This window comes from Taudactylus pleione, unplaced genomic scaffold (genome assembly GCF_031769625.1).
Source record: "Taudactylus pleione unplaced genomic scaffold, aTauple2 ptg000861l, whole genome shotgun sequence".
Taxonomy (NCBI): Eukaryota; Metazoa; Chordata; class Amphibia; order Anura; family Myobatrachidae; genus Taudactylus; species Taudactylus pleione.
The window spans coordinates 1837709-1860051 of record NW_028285263.1 but is presented as its reverse complement, the minus strand read 5'-3'; the positions used below and the strand labels follow the sequence as shown (position 1 = coordinate 1860051).

The window sequence follows — 22343 nt, the reverse complement described above, 5'->3', positions numbered from 1 at the left end:
TCTTTTCTGCGGTCAGAAAGATCCTCAGCTGTTGGGAATCCAACAGAGCTCCTAGATGGAGCATCCCCTGGAATGGAGTCAGGGAGGACTTCATGCAATTGATCAACCACCCGTGAGTCTGAAGCACAGAAATTTGTAAGCTGTAGATGGTGGAGAAGTACTTCTGGAGACCCTGCCAACAATAAGAGGTCATCCAGGTAAGGCAACAGGCGAAGACCCTGCTGCCGTAGATGTGCTGCCATGACTGCCATAACTTTGGTAAACACCCGAGGTGCAGTAGAGTGGCCAAACGGCAGAGCCCGAAACTGGAAATGTTGTTGCAGTATAGCAAAACGGAGAAAACGCTGGTGAGATGAAGCAATCGGAATATGCAGGTATGCATCCTGAATATCCAGCGATACCATAAAATCCCCAGGTTCCATAGCCAGTATAATTGAGCAGAGGGTTTCCATCCTGAACCGAGGTACCCTGAGGAATTTGTTCAGGGACTTGAGATTGAGGATAGGCCGATGGGATCTGTTCAGTTTCTGAACCAGAAAGAGATTGGAGTAATAACCCGTTCCTCTCTGAGGTAACGGGACAGGGACGATGACAACTGCTTGAAGCAAGGATTGTATGGCCTTCTGGATTTGTAATGCCTTGTCTTTGTCTGACAGAGGGCCTGCGCAGAAAAACTGATGGGGAGTCCTTCTGTGGAGGGAGAGGGCGTACCCGTGAGAGACCACTTCCCTTACCCAAGTGTCTGTGGTGGTCTGACACCAGCACGGGGCGAACTGAAGAAGTCTGCCTCCCACCCTGGGAGCCCCGTCCTGTCAGGCTTGGCTGCCGGACGTCTGGTACTCCAGACCTGCATAAAGTCACATACAATGCAGAAAACACCTGCGCAGTGGCACTACAAGTCAACTACACAGACTTAGTGTCTGGTAGGCTATAGTGCTACATACGGTGACCAGGTGGTGAGATATGTAGGGGGACCCTGGCTCCACGACGTCCTGCGACTTGCCAGAGGAAGAAAATGGCCGCCAGAGACCACAGAGGGGGCATGCCCGTAGGAGGAGTACTGCCTCAGCCAAGCCAGACCGCAGTGGAAAGGCGCGCTGAGCAGAGGGGAGGAGCCGCTGTGAACAGGGATAGCTGCCTCCCCTGGCTGGCAATTAACTCCCGGGACGCTGGTATGCGCACCAGTATAAGTCCCTGGTAGTCTAGTGGAAGCGCGGGTTGTCTGTGCTTGGCTTCACTGCCGTCATCCCTGCTCCGTCCCCTGAGACCCGGAGGAAAAGGACTGCTACAAGCGGACCACCGCATGCAGTGATCCACTTCTTAGCTGCTCCCCGTACATCCGGCTGCAGTCCTGGAAGTCCCGCAAGGTCTGGCTAGCACAGACCCCGGGATCCCGCCAAGATCCCCCCAGATCAGTACTGGCCTCTCGGCGCCGGCGGGGTGACTGAGCGGCAGCGTGAACGTCCACTGGACCGTCCGACGCTGTCCGCTCTGAAGATAAACTTGAAGATAATGTGAAATTCTTCTGGGGCTGTAAACAGCCCCACCTGCGTTACAGTGACCCGACTCCGGCCGGGCACCAAACGAAACTGAGGTGCCTCTGGCTCGGGGGTGGGGTATGGGGAGAGGCCCAGTGCATCCTGGGAGTAAAAATTTAACTGCATGGTGCCCGGATGTCCTTTCCATCACCTAAACCCCAAGGTCTTCCTTTGGAGCCTATGGACCCTGAAGAAGAAACATGATTTACCCCCTCCTTCATCCTTCCTTCCTTACTCACATGCACAGCACCTTGTTAACACCCCATTTGGAAGGAGAACAATGAAATTAACATCCAGATTATCTATGTAACCCAAGTACTGCTGACTGGCAAAGCTGAGTACCTGTCCTGGCCCCCTTATCTAGGGGAGATGGAAGGTGTCAGACGCAGGGGGAGAGGAACACTTGGCATATGCCAGTCAGGCTACAGCTGGGGAGGAGCTTGGCGTTTACATGGCCTGTCTTACTTAACTGTGTTACTTACCTTGTTCCAACCTGTAGACTTGTTCTCCATTATGAAGCAATGTCAAAATTACATTGATCATTGAACAGACCATAGTTTTGGTTTAACTTGAGAACTAGGTTAGGTAAGGAGGTTCTTCTTTTGGAGGAGGTTCTGGTTTTGGAGTGAGAACTAGATTAGGTAAGGAGGTTCTGACTTTGAAATGAGTACTAGGTTAGGTAAGGAGGTTCTAGTTTTGGAGTGAGAACTAGGTTAGGTAAAGAGGTTCTGACTTTGAAATGAGTACTAGGTTAGGTAAGGAGGTTCTAGTTTTGGAGTGAGAACTAGGTTAGGTAAGGAGGTTCTGACTTGGAAATGAGTACTAGGTTAGGTAAGGAGGTTCTAGTTTTGGAGTGAGAACTAGGTTAGGTAAGGAGGTTCTGGCTGTGAAGTGAGAACTACGTTAGGATTAGACTAGGTAAGGAAGTTCTTGTTTTGGAGTGAGAACTAGGTTAGGGAAGGCGGTTCTCAGTTTGGATTGAGAATTAGGTTAGGTAAGGAGGTTCTGGCTTTAGAGTAAGAACTAGGTTATGTAAGAAGGTTTGATGGTTTGGGGTGTGCTGTCGCACCAAATTGTCTTATGGTCCTAACTGTAACGTCCTTAATGTGCAGGTGTCCTACTGTAGTGCAGAGTGCCTGAAAGCAGCCAAGGAGCAATACCACCAGGTCCTGTGTCTCGGGACTGCCAGGGACAATCCTGCACATCCCCTCAACAAGCTGGAGGAAGCCTGGCGGTAAGAGACTAGGGAACCTGCTTCTTCTTGGCCATCATAGAGCCGTGTTCGTACTCCGTCACAGGATACCTGTCATAATAGCCAAAGGGAGTGGTGATTTTTTTGTATGTTGTCGGCTTCTGCCTGTTGGGTTAAAACCTGATTCCTGCTAAATGCATAATTAAGAGGTTATGTACATTATCGCATGGGTGTAGTACTATCTCCATGCCTGTTAGTGCAACATGAGGCAGAACAGTGCCACCATCAGTTAGTAACCTTTCACAGTAGACAGGTAAAGAGATGCAGGTATAATGACACAATAACTAGTAACCAGACATGAGCGCAAGTTCTGTATTGTGTGATGCAATTGGTCACCCAGGCCGCCCCGTAACACGGGATCTCTGTGTGACACCTGTTATTTTTATTGCCATTTTTAGAAAAAGTAACATAACCAATTATATAATAGCAAATAAGGGCATCAAAGAAGTAGCATATAGATCTGCATATTATACAAATGATAACATGATAAAGGCAATGCCAGGTATATAAATAATAAAAAAAGGGAAATGGGTTATAAGACATTAAGTCAGTTTTATATATCAACATATTAACCACTGGTGACACCGGTTATTACACAACTACACGCATGTCTCTGACCTGTGGACCCCCCACCTCTCCATCCAGGAACATCCATTACCCCCCGGAGACGGCTAGCATTATGCTGATGGCGAGGATGGTGGCTACCATTAAACAGGTGGGTTCTATTCTATTACAGATAATACTACGGAGAGCTCGGAGGGGGCTATATTACTAGACATGTGATGGTTCCTCACATTATAGCTGGTGCTTATATACTGCAGAGCGCTCGGAGTGGGGGGGCTATGGCTGTATTAGTAGAGGTGTGATGGATCCGTACACGGGTCACACGCTGTGACTGGTGCGGATATACTGCAGAGCGCTCGGAATGGGGGTGGCTGTGGCTGTATAAGTAGAGGTGTGATGGATCTGTACACGGGTCTCAGGCTGTGACTGGTGCGGATATACTGCAGAGCGCTCGGAGTGGGGGGGCTATGGCTGTATTAGTAGAGGTGTGATGGATCTATACACGGGTCTCAGGCTGTGACTGGTGCGGATATACTGCAGAGCGCTTGGAGTGGGGGGGTTATGGCTGTATTAGTAGAGGTGTGATGGATCCGTACACGGGTCTCAGGCTGTGACTGGTCCGGATATACTGCAGAGCGCTCGGAGTGGGGGGGCTATGGCTGTATTAGTAGAGGTGTGATGGATCCGTACACGGGTCACGCACTGTGACTGGTGCGGATATACTGCAGAGCGCTCGGAGTGGGGGGGCTATGGCTGTATTAGTAGAGGTGTGATGGATCTATACACGGGTCTCAGGCTGTGACTGGTGTGGATATACTGCAGAGCGCTCGGAGTGGGGGGCTATGGCTGTATTAGTAGAGGTGTGATGGATCTATACACGGGTCTCAGGCTGTGACTGGTGCGGATATACTGCAGAGCGCTCGGAGTGGGGGGGCTATGGCTGTATTAGTAGAGGTGTGATGGATCTGTACACTGGTCTCAGGCTGTGACTGGTGCGGATATACTGCAGAGCGCTCGGAGTGGGGGGCTATGGCTGTAATAGTAGAGGTGAGATGGATCTGTACAGTGGTCTCAGGCTGTGACTGGTGCGGATATACTGCAGAGCGCTCGGAGTGGGGGGCTATGGCTGTAATAGTAGAGGTGTGATGGATCTGTACAGTGGTCTCAGGCTGTGACTGGTGCGGATATACTGCAGAGCGCTCGGAGTGGGGGGGCTATGGCTGTATTAGAGGTGTGATGGATCCGTACACTGGTCTCAGGCTGTGACTGGTGCGGATATACTGCAGAGCGCTCGGAGTGGGGGGGCTATGGCTGTATTAGTAGAGGTGTGATGGATCCGTACACGGGTCTCAGGCTGTGACTGGTGCAGATATACTGCAGAGCGCTCGGAGTGGGGGGAGGGGGGGGGCTATAGCATTGGTCTCACGCTGTGACTGGTGCAGTGATTAAGATTACTGCAGATTGGGTGTCTCTCATACACCTCTCCCTCTGCTCTCGCTCCTTTCAGGCCAAGGACAAGGACCTTTGGTTGCAGCTCTTTTCCCATTTCTGTAACAAAACCGCCAACGAAGAGGAGGAGATTGTCCACAAGCTACTCGGAGACAAATTCAAGGTGAGCGCGACGCATGGCGCCTTCAGTCCTGTAATTCTCGCACTCCCATATCGTCCCGTCTTTCTCTCTTTGCCATTTGCATATTATGTGCAGTTACAGGAGCAGCGCATTTTAAGTTTGATTATTGCTTATAATTAATATACGCGACGGCAGTTTTACCTGATAAAGTAGCTTACGCCTGATTGGTGTATGCCGTGTGCGCAGATGAATAGCGCAGATATGTTTCCTGATTAGAGCTGCGCTGTCCTTTTATATTATATTATTACTTCTCTAGGTCACTTTTCCTGACATGACTTTTATTTGCCAGTAATTGTGCACAACATAGCGATATACAGAATATGTAGGGAGGGTGTGAGTAGTCTGTGATTGGATGGCTGGAATAGTGCGAGGGAGCATACAGTGCACAACATAGCGATATACAGAATATGTAGGGGGGGTGTGAGTAGTCTGTGATTGGGTGGCTGGAGTAGTGAGAGGGAGCATACAGTGCACAACATAGCGATATACAGAATATATATATAGGGGGGGTGTGAGTAGTCTGTGATTGGATGGCTGGAATAGTGCGAGGGAGCATACAGTGCACAACATAGCGATATACAGAATATGTAGGGGGGGTGTGAGTAGTCTGTGATTGGATGGCTGGAATAGTGCGAGGGAGCATACAGTGCACATTTATGGGGGGGATAACTCAATTGGATTATTACTCTTACTGTGATATGTAAAGCACCATAGTGGGCACACAGAGCGTATGCAGTATGTACAAGGGAAACTTATAAAGTAGTAGCAGGGTATACGATTATAAGTGGGGTAATGGTAGGGATTCTGGTAAGGCTAGCAGGGGTAATGGTTTGGATTCCGGTAAGGCCAGCAGGGGTACTGGTAGGGATTCCGGTAAGGCCAGCAGGGGTACTGGTAGGGATTCCGGTAAGGCCAGCAGGGGTACTGGTAGGGATTCCGGTAAGGCTAGCAGGGGTACTGTTTGGGATTCCGGTAAAGCCAGCAGGGGTACTGTTTGAGATTCCGGTAGGGCCAGCAGGGGTACTGGTAGGGATTCCGGTAGGGCCAGCAGGGCTACTGGTAGGGATTCCGGTAAGGCCAGCAGGGCTACTGGTAGGGATTCCGGTAAGGCTAGCAGGGGTAATGGTAGGGATTCCGGTAAGGCCAGCAGGGGTACTGGTAGGGATTCCGGTAAGGCCAGCAGGGGTAAACTGGGCAGGATCTATAGGGAAGGGTTGGAGGGTAGCAGTATCTGGAAGGCTGGTACGCTTTAATAAAAATATATTTTTGGGCACATTTAAAGCAGAGGTGACTGGTTGAGAGTTTGGGAGACAGGCATGAGAGGAGGTGACCAGAGGGGAGGAGAGGTGCTGCCTGATGAGGAACTGAGGCGGAGAGAAAGGAGGTCAGAGATATAGGGAGGGGAGGAGAGGCACTGTCTGAGGAGGACAGGAGAGAGGAGGTCAGAGATGTAGGGAGGGGAGGAGAGGCGCTGTCTGAGGAGAACAGGAGAGAGGAGGTCAGAGATGTAAGGAGAGGAGGAGAGGCACTGCCTGGTGAGGAGCGGAGAGAGAGGAGGTCAGAAATGTAGGAAGGGGAGGAGAGGAACTGTCTGAGGAGGACAGGAGAAAGATGTAGGGAGAGGAGGAGAGGCGCTGTCTGAGGAGGAGTGGAGAGAGAGATGAGGTCAGATGTAGGGAGGGGAGGAGAGGCACTCCTGAGGAGGAGCCGAGGGGGAGAAAGATGAGCTCAGATGTACGGAGGGGAGGAGAGGCGCTGTCTGAGGAGGAGTGGAGAGAGAGAGATGAGGTCAGATGTATGGAGGGGAGGAGAGGCGCTGCCTGAGGAGGAGCCGAGGGGGAGAAAGATTAGCTCAGAGGAGGTCAGAGATGTAAGGAGAGGAGGAGAAGAGAGGCGCTGCCTGAGGAGGACAGGAGAGAGATGAGGTCAGAGATGTAGGGAGAGGAGGAGAGGCACTGTCTGAGGAGGAGGGGGAGAGGGATGAGGTCAGAGATGTAGGGAGAGGAGGAGAAGCGCTGCCTGAGGAGGACGGGGAGAGAGATGAGGTCAGAGATGTAGGGAGGGGAGGATAGGCACTGCCTGAGGAGGACAGGAGAGAGATGAGGTCAGAGATGTATGGAGGAGAGGTGCTGTCTGAGGAGGAGTGGAGAGAGAGATGAGGTCAGATGTAGGGAGGGGAGGAGAGGCGCTGCCTGAGGAGGAGCCGAGGGGGAGAAAGATGAGCTCAGAGGAGGTCAGAGATGTAAGGAGAGGAGGAGAGGAGAGGCGCTGCCTGAGGAGGACAGGAGAGAGATGAGGTCAGAGATGTATGGAGGAGAGGTGCTGTCTGAGGAGGAGTGGAGAGAGAGATGAGGTCAGATGTAGGGAGGGGAGGAGAGGCGCTGCCTGAGGAGGAGCCGAGGGGGAGAAAGATGAGCTCAGAGGAGGTCAGAGATGTAAGGAGAGGAGGAGAGGAGAGGCGCTGCCTGAGGAGGACAGGAGAGAGATGAGGTCAGAGATGTAGGAAGAGAAGGAGAGGCGCGGTCTGAGGAGGACAGGAGAGCGGTGAGGTCAGAGATGTAGGAAGGAGAGGAGAGGCACTGTCTGAGGAGGAGGGGGAGAGAGATGAGGTAAGAGATGTAGGGAGGGGATGAGAGGCACTGTCTGAGGCGGACAGGAGAGGGATGAGGTCAGAGATGTAGGGAGGGGAGGAGAGGTGCTGTCTGAGGAGGACAGGAGAGAGATGAGGTCAGAGATGTAGGGAGAGGAGGAGAGAGATGAGGTCAGAGATGTAGGGAGGGGAGGAGAGATGAGGTCAGAGATGTAGGGCGGGGAGAAGAGAGATGAGGTCAGAGATGTAGGGAGGGGAGAGGAGGAGAGGCGCTGCCTGAGGAGGACAGGAGAGAGATGAGGTCAGAGATGTAGGGAGAGGAGGAGAGGCGCTGCCTGGTGAGGAGCGGAGAGAGAGGAGGTCAGAAATGTAGGAAGGGGAGGAGAGGAACTGTCTGAGGAGGACAGGAGAAAGATGTAGGGAGAGGAGGAGAGGCGCTGTCTGAGGAGAAGCCGACTGGGAGAGAGCAAGTCTGTAGAGAGATGAGGTCAGAGATGTAGGGAAGGAGAGGCGCTGCCTAAGGAGGAGCGTAGAGAGATGAGCTCAGATGTACGGAGGGGAGGAAAGACGCTGTCCGAGGAGGAGCCGACGGGGAGAGAGCAAGTCTGGAGAGAGATGAGGGGAGGAGAGGCGCTGCCTAAGGAGCGTTGAGAGATGATGTCAGAGATGTAGGGAGGGGAGGAGAGGCGCTGCCTAAGGAGGAACGTAGAGAGATGAGGTCAGAGATGTAGGGAGCTGAGGCACTGTCTAATGTGGAGCGGCGATAGATGAGGTCAGAGATGTAGGGAGAGGAGGAGAGGCACTCCTGAGGAGGACAGGAGAGAGATGAGGTCAGAGATGTAGGGAGGAGCGGAGAGGCACTGCCTGATGTGGAGCTGAGAGAGAGGAGGTCAGAGATGGAGGAGAGGAGGGGGAGAAAGATGAGTTCAGATGTACGGAGGGGAGGAGAGGCGCTGTCTGAGGAGGAGTGGAGAGAGAGAGATGAGGTCAGATGTAGGGAGGGGAGGAGAGGCGCTGCCTGAGGAGGAGCCGAGGGGGAGAAAGATGAGCTCAGAGGAGGTCAGAGATGTAGGGAGAGGAGGAGAGAGATGAGGTCAGAGATGTAGGGAGGGGAGGAGAGGCACTGCCTGAGGAGGACAGGAGAGAGAGGAGGTCAGAGATGTAGGGAGGGGAGGAGAGGTGCTGTCTGAGGAGGAGTGGAGAGAGAGATGAGGTCAGATGTAGGGAGGGGAGGAGAGGCGCTGTCTGAGGAGGAGCCGAGGGGGAGAAAGATGAGCTCAGATGTACAGAGGGGAGGAGAGGCGCTGTCTGAGGAGGAGTGGAGAGAGAGAGATGAGGTCAGATGTATGGAGGGGAGGAGAGGCGCTGCCTGAGGAGGAGCCGAGGGGGAGAAAGATTAGCTCAGAGGAGGTCAGAGATGTAAGGAGAGGAGGAGAGGCGCTGCCTGAGGAGGACAGGAGAGAGATGAGGTCAGAGATGTAGGGAGAGGAGGAGAGGCACTGTCTGAGGAGGAGGGGGAGAGGGATGAGGTCAGAGATGTAGGGAGAGGAGGAGAGGCGCTGCCTGAGGAGGACGGGGAGAGAGATGAGGTCAGAGATGTAGGGAGGGGAGGAGAGGCACTGCCTGAGGAGGACAGGAGAGAGATGAGGTCAGAGATGTAGGGAGGGGAGGAGAGGTGCTGTCTGAGGAGGAGTGGAGAGAGAGATGAGGTCAGATGTAGGGAGGGGAGGAGAGGCGCTGTCTGAGGAGGAGCCGAGGGGGAGAAAGATGAGCTCAGATGTACGGAGGGGAGGAGAGGCGCTGTCTGAGGAGGAGTGGAGAGAGAGAGATGAGGTCAGATGTATGGAGGGGAGGAGAGGCGCTGCCTGAGGAGGAGCCGAGGGGGAGAAAGATTAGCTCAGAGGAGGTCAGAGATGTAAGGAGAGGAGGAGAGGCGCTGCCTGAGGAGGACAGGAGAGAGATGAGGTCAGAGATGTAGGGAGAGGAGGAGAGGCACTGTCTGAGGAGGAGAGAGATGAGGTCAGAGATGTAGGGAGAGGAGGAGAGGCGCTGCCTGAGGAGGACAGGAGAGAGATGAGGTCAGAGATGTAGGGAGGGGAGGAGAGGTGCTGTCTGAGGAGGAGTGGAGAGAGAGATGAGGTCAGATGTAGGGAGGGGAGGAGAGGCGCTGCCTGAGGAGGAGCCGAGGGGGAGAAAGATGAGCTCAGAGGAGGTCAGAGATGTAAGGAGAGGAGGAGAGGAGAGGCGCTGCCTGAGGAGGACAGGAGAGAGATGAGGTCAGAGATGTAGGAAGAGAAGGAGAGGCACTACCTGTGGAGGACAGGAGAGAGATGAGGTCAGAGATGTAGGGAGAGGAGGAGAGGCGCTGTCTGAGGAGGACAGGAGAGCGGTGAGGTCAGAGATGTAGGAAGGAGAGGAGAGGCACTGTCTGAGGAGGAGGGGGAGAGAGATGAGGTAAGAGATGTAGGGAGGGGATGAGAGGCACTGTCTGAGGCGGACAGGAGAGGGATGAGGTCAGAGATGTATGGAGAGGAGGAGAGGCGCTGCCTGAGGAGGACAGGAGAGAGATGAGGTCAGAGATGTAGGGAGGGGAGGAGAGGTGCTGTCTGAGGAGGACAGGAGAGAGATGAGGTCAGAGATGTAGGGAGAGGAGGAGAGAGATGAGGTCAGAGATGTAGGGAGAGGAGGAGAGAGATGAGGTCAGAGATGTAGGGAGAGGAGGAGAGAGATGAGGTCAGAGATGTAGGGAGAGGAGGAGAGAGATGAGGTCAGAGATGTAGGGAGAGGAGGAGAGAGATGAGGTCAGAGATGTAGGGAGAGGAGGAGAGAGATGAGGTCAGAGATGTAGGGAGAGGAGGAGAGAGATGAGGTCAGAGATGTAGGGAGAGGAGGAGAGAGATGAGGTCAGAGATGTAGGGAGGGGAGAGGAGGAGAGGCGCTGCCTGAGGAGGACAGGAGAGAGATGAGGTCAGAGATGTAGGGAGAGGAGGAGAGGCGCTGCCTGAGGAGGACAGGAGAGAGATGAGGTCAGAGATGTAGGGAGAGAAGGAGAGAGATGAGGTCAGAGATGTAGGGAGGGGAGGAGAGATGAGGTCAGAGATGTAGGGAGGGGAGAGGAGGAGAGGCGCTGCCTGAGGAGGACAGGAGAGAGATGAGGTCAGAGATGTAGGGAGAGGAGGAGAGGCGCTGCCTGAGGAGGACAGGAGAGAGATGAGGTCAGAGATGTAGGGAGGGGAGGAGAGGTGCTGTCTGAGGAGGACAGGAGAGAGATGAGGTCAGAGATGTAGGGAGAGGAGGAGAGAGATGAGGTCAGAGATGTAGGGAGAGGAGGAGAGAGATGAGGTCAGAGATGTAGGGAGAGGAGGAGAGAGATGAGGTCAGAGATGTAGGGCGGGGAGAAGAGAGATGAGGTCAGAGATGTAGGGAGGGGAGAGGAGGAGAGGCGCTGCCTGAGGAGGACAGGAGAGGGATGAGGTCAGAGATGTATGGAGAGGAGGAGAGGCGCTGCCTGAGGAGGACAGGAGAGAGATGAGGTCAGAGATGTAGGGAGGGGAGGAGAGGTGCTGTCTGAGGAGGACAGGAGAGAGATGAGGTCAGAGATGTAGGGAGAGGAGGAGAGAGATGAGGTCAGAGATGTAGGGAGAGGAGGAGAGAGATGAGGTCAGAGATGTAGGGAGAGGAGGAGAGAGATGAGGTCAGAGATGTAGGGAGAGGAGGAGAGAGATGAGGTCAGAGATGTAGGGAGAGGAGGAGAGAGATGAGGTCAGAGATGTAGGGAGAGGAGGAGAGAGATGAGGTCAGAGATGTAGGGAGAGGAGGAGAGAGATGAGGTCAGAGATGTAGGGAGGGGAGAGGAGGAGAGGCGCTGCCTGAGGAGGACAGGAGAGAGATGAGGTCAGAGATGTAGGGAGAGGAGGAGAGGCGCTGCCTGAGGAGGACAGGAGAGAGATGAGGTCAGAGATGTAGGGAGAGAAGGAGAGAGATGAGGTCAGAGATGTAGGGAGGGGAGGAGAGATGAGGTCAGAGATGTAGGGCGGGGAGAAGAGAGATGAGGTCAGAGATGTAGGGAGGGGAGAGGAGGAGAGGCGCTGCCTGAGGAGGACAGGAGAGAGATGAGGTCAGAGATGTAGGGAGAGGAGGAGAGGCGCTGCCTGAGGAGGACAGGAGAGAGATGAGGTCAGAGATGTAGGGAGAGGAGGAGAGAGATGAGGTCAGAGATGTAGGGAGGGGAAGAGAGATGAGGTCAGAGATGTAGGGAGAGGAGAAGAGAGATGTGGTCAGAGATGTAGGGAGGCGAGTGGAGGAGAGGCGCTGCCTGAGGAGGACAGGAGAGAGATGAGGTCAGAGATGTAGGGAGGGGAGGAGAGGCGCTGTCTGATGGGGACAGGAGAGAGATGAGGTCAGAGATGTAGGGAGAGGAGGAGAGGCGCTGCCTGAGGAGGACAGGAGAGAGATGAGGTCAGAGATGTAGGGAGGGGAGGAGAGGCACTGTCTGAGGAGGACAGGAGAGAGATGAGGTCAGAGATGCAGAGAGGGGAGGAGAGGTGCTGTCTGAGGAGGACAGGAGAGAGATGAGGTCAGAGATGTAGGGAGGGGAGGAGAGAGATGAGGTCAGAGATGTAGGGAGGGGAGGAAAGGCGCTGCCTGAGGAGCATAGAGAGATGAGGTCAGAGATTTTGGGAGGGGAGGAGAGGAGAGGCACTGTCTGAGGAGGAGGGGGAGAGAGATGTGGTCAGAGATGTAGGGAGAGGAGGAGAGGCGCTGCCTGAGGAGGACAGGAGAGAGATGAGGTCTGAGATTAGGGAGAGGAGAAGTTGATGTCATTGTTTGATGAGGTCATTGATGGTTTAAGGCTTTGTGAGTGAGGTGATTACTGTAAATGAGGTTGAGGTGCTGACAGAAGGGGAATAATAATGTGGTTTGCTATGTGGATTGGAGTGGGTGTAATGATGAGTGGGTTCGCTATTGGAGGGGGGGCTCTTTGTATATTCCACTATTTATTAGTAGGCACCATGTAAAAGAACCAATTACCGGGCACTTAGAGTAGGTGTAAATGTTCTGTAGAGCCTGTTCTGGCTGCTGATTGTTCTCCGTGTCTGAATGCTGTTGGTTTGCACGGGGGAGGGAGAGTGTTAGGTGGGTTTTGTGTCTGTGTTGACCTCTCACAGTCATTCCATTTCCCCTCCTCTTCCAGGGGCAGCTGGATCACCTGCGCCGCCTGTTTACGGAGGCTCTGTACGAGGAGAGAGTTAGTCGGGTAAGAGAAGCACCACAAGATGGCAGCACTTTGTATTTGCTTATTAAACGGCAACATTCTTATCCGCGGCCTTTGTTACTGTGACCTTCAGGCCTTGTGTGGCCCCAGCTTCCTGTCACCACTTTCTGGAGACCTGTGTTCTGGTCACGGTCTGGTTGCCTGGGGGAGTTCCTCAGGCTGGTAGAGGGGAGTTACTGGGCTTGAGATTGACCTGACGTTCTCTCGCTTGCAGTGGTTTACCCCGGAAGGCTTCCGATCTTTATTTGCTCTTGTTGGAACAAATGGACAAGGAATTGGCACAAGGTGAGTGGATGCTGGATGGATATAGACCCCCCCCATGTATAATGTGTATGAGATGTACCGCTATGTGTATATGAGCCTTATGCTGGGTTTTTGGTTCCGGTATGCCAGGAGCCTGGAGAAGGGATCACCGTAAGTCCTGGTGCATTGTGATAACCTCTGTTTTGTTCTTCCAGCTCTTTGAGCCAGTGGGTCCATGCATGTGACGCTCTGGAGCTCCCAGCCCAAGAGAGAGAGCGCCTGGATGCCCTGATAGACCAGCTGTACAAGGACATAGAGAAAGGTGATGGCAGGGACACAGAACCCCCCCATAATAACTCATTACTGATAATGAGACGTTCCGTATTCCTGTTACTGCTACATGCAGCTAATTCCGTGACCTCTCTCTGCAGAGACCGGCGAGTTCCTGAACTGTGAGGGGTCCGGCCTGTACCTGCTGCAGAGCTGCTGTGAGTCTGACTGATATATACTCATCTCTCTATATGCACTATACACCCCCCTCTGCTTCTAGACCCCCTTCTCTGCCGCTGGTATACTCCCTCCTCCTCTGCCGCTAGTATACTAACCCCCCCCCCTCCTCTGCCGCTGCTCCCACTATACACCTCCCTCTGCTTCTGCACCCCCTCCTCTGCCGCTGGTATACTCCTCCCTCCTCTGCTTCCGCTATACACCCCCTCTGCTTCTACACCCCCTCCTCTGCCGCTGGTATATTCAACCCTCCTCTGCCGCTGGTATATTCACCCCTCCTCTGCCGCTGCTTCCGCTATACACCCCCCTCTGCTTCAACACCCCCTCCTCTGCCGCTGGAAAATCACCCCTCCTCTGCCGCTGCTTCCGCTATACACCCCCCTCTGCTTCTACACCCCCTCCTCTGCCGCTTGTATACTCCACCCTCCTCTGCTTCCGCTATACACCCCCCTCTGCTTCTACACCCCCTCCTCTGCCGCTGGTATACTCCACCCTCCTCTGCCGCTGGTTCCGCTATACACCCCCCTCTGCTTCTGCACCCCCTCCTCTGCCGCTGGTATACTCCCCTCCTCCTCTGCCGCTGCTTCCGCTATACACCCCCCTCTGCTTCTACACCCCCTCCTCTGCCGCTGGTATACTCCACCCTCCTCTGCTTCCGCTATACACCCCCCTCTGCTTCTACACCCCCTCCTCTGCCGCTGGTATACTCCACCCTCCTCTGCCGCTGCTTCCACTATACACCCCCCTCTGCTTCTGCACCCCCTCCTCTGCCGCTGGTATATTCACCCCTCCTCTGCCGCTGGTATACTCCTCCCTCCTCTGCCGCTGCTCCCGATATATACACCCCCCTCTGCTTCTACACCCCCTCCTCTGCCGCTGGTATACTCCCCCCTCCTCTGCCGCTGCTCCCGATATACACCCCCCTATGCTTCTACACCCCCTCCTCTGCTGCTGGTATATTCACCCCTCCTCTGCCGCTGCTTCCGCTATACACCCCCCTCTGCTTCTACACCCCCTCCTCTGCTGCTGGTATTCTCCCCCTTACACAGCCGCTGCTTGCGCAATACAAGCGCAAGCAGCGTCTCTCTCTCCCGTCCTCCTCAGGCAGCGCCTCTCCTCCTCTCCCTACATCTCTGATCTCCTCTCTCTCCTGTCCTCCTCAGTGCTCCCATAATCACCCAATCCTGACAGTATAGTAAATTAAACAGTAAGATGTCAGTGATGGCACCACCTGAATTCAATGCTTATGAGACATCCAAAATACAGAGGCTCATCCAGGTGTCTCTCACAATCCTACAACACACAAAATATCCAAACAAAATCCGTGGTATCCTTCAGCTGCCTGTTGGTTTATGCCCCGCAGGTAATCACAGCTGTGTGCCCAATGCCGAAGCCTCCTTTCCTGACAATAACTTTCTCCTGCACCTGACTGCTGTGGAAGCTATCCAGCCTGGAGAGGTAGGTAGAAGTGCTGTATACATTGCACAGTCCCTGGTCCCAGCTGCCCTGTTACTATTACCCTCACATGGGATATACAGTATATAGCTACCTTCCCAGCATGCTCCTAATCTGCCCAACTCTACACCTCGGAGTTCTCCATGACCACACTATAGGCAGCATACATTTCCCAGTGATGTATTGATTGTGTAACTTCCTCTATTTAGCATCTTGGTCTGTTACCACTACCCCTCTCCGATCCCCCCCGTAATGTTCTGGTCTGTTACCACTACCCCTCGCTGATACTGTGTAATGTTCTGGTCTGTTACCGCTACCCCTCGCTGATACTGTGTAATGTTCTGGTCTGTTACTGCTACCCCTCGCTGATACTGTGTAATGTTCTGGTCTGTTACCTCTACCCCTCGCTGATACTGTGTAATGTTCTGGTCTGTTACCGCTACCCCTCGCTGATACTGTGTAATGTTCTGGTCTGTTACCGCTACCCCTCGCTGATACTGTGTAATGTTCTGGTCTGTTACCGCTACCCCTCGCTGATACTGTGTAATGTTCTGGTCTGTTACCGCTACCCCTCGCTGATACTGTGTAATGTTCTGGTCTGTTACCGCTACCCCTCGCTGATACTGTGTAATGTTCTGGTCTGTTACCGCTACCCCTCGCTGATACTGTCTAATGTTCTGGTCTGTTACCGCTACCCCTCGCTGATACTGTCTAATGTTCTGGTCTGTTACCGCTACCCCTCGCTGATACTGTGTAATGTTCTGGTCTGTTACCGCTACCCCTCGCTGATCCCCTGTAATGTTCTGGTCTGTTACCGCTACCCCTCGCTGATCCCCTGTAATGTTCTGGTCTGTTACCGCTACCCCTCGCTGATCCCCTGTAATGTTCTGGTCTGTTACCGCTACCCCTCGCTGATCCCCTGTAATGTTCTGGTCTGTTACCGCTACCCCTCGCTGATACTGTGTAATGTTCTGGTCTGTTACCACTACCCCTCTCTGATCCCCCCCCGTAATGTTCTGGTCTGTTACCACTACCCCTCTCCGATCCCCCCCGTAATGTTCTGGTCTGTTACCGCTATCCCTCTCTGATCCCCCCTGTAATGTTCTGGTCTGTTACCGCTACCCCTCGCTGATACTGTGTAATGTTCTGGTCTGTTACCGCTACCCCTCGCTGATACTGTGTAATGTTCTGGTCTGTTACTGCTACCCCTCGCTGATACTGTGTAATGTTCTGGTCTGTTACCGCTACCCCTCGCTGATACTGTGTAATGTTCTGGTCTGTTACCGCTACCCCTCGCTGATACTGTGTAATGTTCTGGTCTGTTACCGCTACCCCTCACTGATGCTGTGTAATGTTCTGGTCTGTTACCGCTACCCCTCCCTGATACTGTGTAATGTTCTGGTCTGTTACCGCTACCCCTCCCTGATACTGTGTAATGTTCTGGTCTGTTACCGCTACCCCTCGCTGATACTGTCTAATGTTCTGGTCTGTTACCGCTACCCCTCGCTGATACTGTCTAATGTTCTGGTCTGTTACCGCTACCCCTCACTGATCCCCCCCGTAATGTTCTGGTCTGTTACCGCTACCCCTCGCTGATACTGTGTAATGTTCTGGTCTGTTACCGCTACCCCTCGCTGATACTGTGTAATGTTCTGGTCTGTTACCGCTACCCCTCGCTGATACTGTGTAATGTTCTTGTCTGTTACCGCTACCCGCTACCCCTCGCTGATACTGTGTAATGTTCTGGTCTGTTACCTCTACCCCTCGCTGATACTGTGTAATGTTCTGGTCTGTCATCGCTACCCCTCGCTGATACTGTGTAATGTTCTGGTCTGTCACCGCTACCCCTCGCTGATACTGTGTAATGTTCTGGTCTGTTACCGCTACCCCTCGCTGATACTGTGTAATGTTCTGGTCTGTTACCGCTACCCCTCACTGATCCCCCGTAATGTTCTGGTCTGTTACCGCTACCCCTCGCTGATACTGTGTAATGTTCTGGTCTGTTACCGCTACCCCTCGCTGATACTGTGTAATGTTCTGGTCTGTTACCGCTACCCCTCGCTGATACTGTGTAATGTTCTGGTCTGTTACCGCTACCCCTCGCTGATACTGTGTAATGTTCTGGTCTGTTACCGCTACCCCTCGCTGATACTGTGTAATGTTCTGGTCTGTTACCGCTACCCCTCGCTGATACTGTGTAATGTTCTGGTCTGTTACCTCTACCCCTCGCTGATACTGTGTAATGTTCTGGTCTGTTACCGCTACCCCTCGCTGATACTGTGTAATGTTCTGGTCTGTTACTGCTACCTCTCGCTGATACTGTGTAATGTTCTGGTCTTTCAGGAAATTTGCATTAGTTACCTGGACTGTTGCCAGCGGGAGCGTAGTCTCCACACCCGACACAAGATTCTCAGGTAATCGGGGGGTGTGGAGCCTGTTGTGTCGCCTCCACAATGCCCCGGGTACGAGCTGTTGAATAATGGCCGCTTGTGTCTCTCTGCAGGGAAAACTATCTGTTTGTCTGTTCCTGCCCTAAGTGCCTGTCGCAGTCTGAGGACCCGGACGTGACCTCTGAGGAGGAAGAAGAGGAGGAGGATGATGAAGAGTTGGAGGGAGAGACGGACGATGCTGAGCTAGAGGATGAGATGACGGACGTGTGATGTGCTTTAATGTCACGCATGTCTGTGACGCCCTCCTTCGCGCCCGTCTTACTGCCCCATCCCAGCCATCTTCACGCCCCGTTTTCCGAATACGAAGCACTTTGATTGACTGTGCCTGCTGCCTTCCGCGACACTGCTCATCTCAGCACTGTGGATGCAATGTTGCTTTTTATAGCTATGTGATTGGCTGGTGTGCGGCCGTATCCCGGGATCTGATGGAAGGCCGCTTCACGGGCGCCAGATGTTTACATATTCCTTCATATTCGCCACTTGTCATCATTTGAAAGAGTCGGCAATCCACACACTAAATTACTTCTCTGCCGACTCCTTGTAACAATAGCGCCGGCATGAACTGTGGCGATTCTCCCCTGTTGTCACCTGATGCCTCGGTGACATCTCAGCCCGAGTCCTCGGAAATATAGCTGCTCCGATATTTTATTATACATATCAAACCATGATTCTCGTCCGCAAAGTGCGTCCGTCACCTGTCACAGCGGGAGCAGATTCGTGGAGTGTTTTGTGATGTCACCAGCTCCTAGCAGAGTGATTGGATAAATTCCCGATTGGACAAATCACAAAGTGGGCACTGTGACGGGTGCACATTAATGATGTGGAGGTGCCTGGCAAACTGATTGTGGGGTTTGCATGTTTTATCTACTGCCCTCTAGTGGTGGAATAGATCTGTGAAATATTGCGGGAGCTTTTCCACCCTGGAGGGGTGACCCCCGTCCCCACATATCCCCAGTTTTTACTTAATAATGAATTGTAAACATTCCCTCTAAATTCAAAGAAATCCCAGGTATCTGCAGGGGGTCTGTATCTGTGCTCGGTGTAAATGATTGTGCTGTTACAGGGGGCTTTCCCCGACTCCTCCTTGCACAGCTATTATTGTGTGGGATGGAAGAATTGTTTTCTTCCACGTTCTGTATTTAGCTATTAGGACAGAAGTATTTACATGTTCTATAATGAGTAACCCGGCAGCAACACTGAATTCCAGTAATTGCTCACCTTGGTTCTGGGGAATGCTGTTACATTGTTACACAGTAAATCTAGACGTGTGAGCATGCACTCATTACCGTGCAATGTACGCTCTTCGGTTTTTATGCTAGGACTGTTCGTTTTATATCTACTTTGGGGATACACGCGCAACCTGCTGGTGATAGCCCTGCCATTTCCTCATTGGCCACATGGTGGCAGCAGCGCTGATCGTCCTCTTGTGCTGCACAGATACATTACACTGAATGTGATGTGCTGGTAGCATTCCGCACTCAGAGTGATACGATCTGTACAGTGTATCTGACACTGGCATCTACCACTATGGCTGGTGCTTTAGCCTGCCTATAACTTGTTGGTGGCTTTAATGTTATAGAATGCTCTGCACTTCCCCCACAGTGACAGATTTCTGGGCATGGCACAGCGGCGGGCTCCCCATGGCACGGCGTATGTACAGATTAGCATGGATCTTCCCCCGCTATATGGTAACGTGCTGTGTGGGGTTACAGCGGAGTGCGGTAGTGTTATACCACATGCAGCGATTTACGGTTCTGCACATCTGCCGACCCCCCCCACCACCACTACCACCTAATGGTCTGTGATCAGAGAGACTTCCCCTGTGTGTAGTCTATCAAATTGAACCACCCTCAAAACGGGACAGGGGCGCAGAAATGAATTATGGATGAAGAACCCATTTCGTTAATGTGATTGACAAAGGAATAATCTGTTTCCCTGCCCCCTGCTGTAACATCAGCATCATGTCCATAATCATATCCAAGTAGCTGCTTTTATCTGTGAGCGACGTCTCTGCTCCCAATATATCCCCCCCCTCCCAGTCCCCTTGTCCCCTGCCCCCCACCGCCTGCAGGTGCTGGACTTTCTCCGGTAAGTGATGCGATGATCAGGGAATGTATCACAGAGACCTCGGCATCACCATAGGAGACAGGAAAGGTTTGTAGTCTGGTAGAAGTATGATCACCGCTTACAGAGGGCGATGCTGCTGGTTAGGAAAGTGATGTAATATGGATGTACCATAGTGATTAATAGGCGGTAATGTTACACAATAGGAAGAATAATTGGTCTATCTGGAAAAAAATTCCTTCACTAGCAGCTTCACAAGTTCATTATATGTTTATGACCCTCCCCAGAATGATGGAGAACCCACCAGTGATCTCCGAGTCACTCTCGGCCTCTGCTTCCCCACCAGTAATGAGTCGGTGCTGATATCGCCCTTCTCACTGGGTGACGCCATCTGTTTAGAGCTCTTCTATCTGGTTCTGGCAGCAGCATCTGTCCTATGTCTGTACCATGGAAATGGTGGAGGTCTCTGTGTTGGGCCCGGGTTTCTCTGCTGGCCTTCAAATCCACACACACAATTCAGCCCTTGGTGCTTGAGGACTAGGAATAGAAGCAGCCTCTAATCCAGGGGTTCCCAACCACGGTCCTCAAGGCACACTAACAGTCCTTGTTTTAAGGATAGCCTACTTGAGCACAGGTGACTTAATTAGTGCCTCAGTTATTTTGATTTAACCACGTGTGCTGAAACATGGATATCACTAAAACCAGGACTGTTAGTGTGCCTTGAGGACCGAGGTTGGGGATCACTGCTCTAATCCATCTATTTGCCTCGGAGATTGCATTGTATCTTCACCGCACTATGGACCCCACTAATCTATGAATGGCGCCATTCATGGATCGTTATACTCTTTGGACACCGTTACATTGTATCTCAGTTTATCTCCCAGTGCCATCCATGTTTCCTGTAAATCTCTATTCATTTCCAAAAACATGATGCCAAGTCCACCCTGTGGGCACTGCTGCACCATTTCATCAGAACATGCCCCCAATAACTGCATCTCCTCCTCCTCCACCATCTCTCTGGAACATGCCCTCTAATCCTAGCACTATCTGAGCTCTTCTCCATGCTCTGTGTAGGACCGAGAAGGACCAGCAGTCCTGTCCTAACCCTATTCCATGGTCTGCCCACAGATTTATAGCCTCTCTACACCACAAACTCTTCTACTCCCCAAACACGTCTCCAGTTATTAGGAGGTTGCCCCAAACTCTCCACCCTCTGAGCATCACTCCGTAGCCCTTACTGACCACATCCCTATGCTCTAACAACTGTACTCTGTTGTCTATCCTTATCCATCCCCCTACTCTCTGTGCACCGCTCCATGGGCTGTAAGGAGCACACGCAAACGTATCCAAGTGCTCAGTTCTATCAGTTCCATGGTTGATCTAGATCAATAGGTTCTAGATTAGTGTCTCCAGCCCCCACGCACCCTTCAACAGGAGATACCTTGAGGACATCTGTCTGTGCAAAGAGAGGCCTATTGCTGACCATGCAAAGTAGACGATCCCCCTTATGTGATTACTGAAATCCTGAAAACATGAACTGTTGGGAGTGCATCAGGACTGGAGTTGAGAAACACTGATCTAGAACCTCCACTATCCCTGGTGCTGTACCCAATGTCCTCGGAGCACTGCGTCACAACCCCTACCCCAGCCAGTGTGATCCCTGCACATTTATCTCTGTGGCCTGGCCCCTCCCCATGCTCCCTACCCCTCTCCTCTCTAAGCTTTGCCTCGCACCACTATCCAGCCCACTCTGTCCTCAGAGCACTACTCCTATTGTCTCTCCAGATCATACCCAGCCCAGGGACCTGTAGGACTGGAGGTTGTATTGTTTTCTGGACCCTGCTGGACTTGTATACATGACACCTACAACTATGCAAGCAATAAAGACATCTGTGAGACTGACTGGCCTTGTGCTCCCTAGTGATTGTGTTACACTGACCACAGCACTGATAGTTTTATGTAGATGTATTTCCATGCAGGATTCTGTTACAGAGGTGATTCCAGTGGTGGCTGATGCACAAGCCTCTACAATCCCAGCAGGTGCAGGCTGAGGACCCTCTCGGTGTCCGATGTATGAGGGGAGCAGACAAGTGATGTGGTGATATTGTCACATGTCTCTGATCTATAACCATAGGCGCACTACCACAATCGGTCCTCAGGGTACCCTAGCAGTCCAGGCTTTAAGGATATTCATGCTTCACGGATGAATAAGTTAAATTGACTGAGGTACTAATTAGGGGCCTGATTCGGCAAGGATCGCAGTTGCTAATACGCACACAATTGGCCGATTCCTGCGTTCGGCGTATACATCTCAGTATGCGAGCCGGCTACAACGACTGCAGCGATTACGCGGACCCATCGCAGAGTGACAGGGAGTGCTGTTAGTGAGTGGTGATGGGATGTGGTCGGAGGCGTGCCAGTGCGTTTGAAGGTATACTGTGTATATTTTGCAAGGTCTCAGTGGAGCTAAGTGTATCACATCTGTGTCCCACTCTATCACAGTGACAAGATGGCACCGCACATGCACAGAACACCAAACGGCGGCCATCTTGTTAATGTATTGATGCATCCCTAAAGAAGCATCATGGGCACTGCACAATACAGGCTGAGTCTCCCATATCCGAAATGCTTGAGACCAGGGGTATTTTGGATATCGGAATATTCTGTATTTTGGAATATTTGCATATCATGATGAGATATCTTGGGAATGGGATCCAAATCTAAACACAGAATGTATTATATAAACAGGAGGGGGAGGCCCCTGTGCTGGTGTTG

At 52.5% G+C, this 22343-nt stretch overlaps 1 protein-coding gene across 1 annotated transcript in view; it reads left to right on the top strand.

Moving 5' to 3' along the window:
- Positions 1-21470, top strand: part of SMYD5 (SMYD family member 5) — a 42595-nt gene extending 21125 nt beyond the window's left edge. Inside the window, exons 4-13 of the mRNA XM_088458883.1 lie at positions 2651-2772; positions 3436-3505; positions 4862-4966; positions 12769-12831; positions 13064-13134; positions 13308-13414; positions 13524-13580; positions 14963-15057; positions 17398-17468; positions 17558-21470. Of these exons, the coding sequence (XP_088315009.1) occupies positions 2651-2772; positions 3436-3505; positions 4862-4966; positions 12769-12831; positions 13064-13134; positions 13308-13414; positions 13524-13580; positions 14963-15057; positions 17398-17468; positions 17558-17714 (918 nt within the window). The 3' untranslated portion in view covers positions 17715-21470. The remainder of the gene's footprint in view (positions 1-2650; positions 2773-3435; positions 3506-4861; positions 4967-12768; positions 12832-13063; positions 13135-13307; positions 13415-13523; positions 13581-14962; positions 15058-17397; positions 17469-17557) is intronic.
- The last annotated feature ends 873 nt before the right edge of the window (positions 21471-22343 follow it).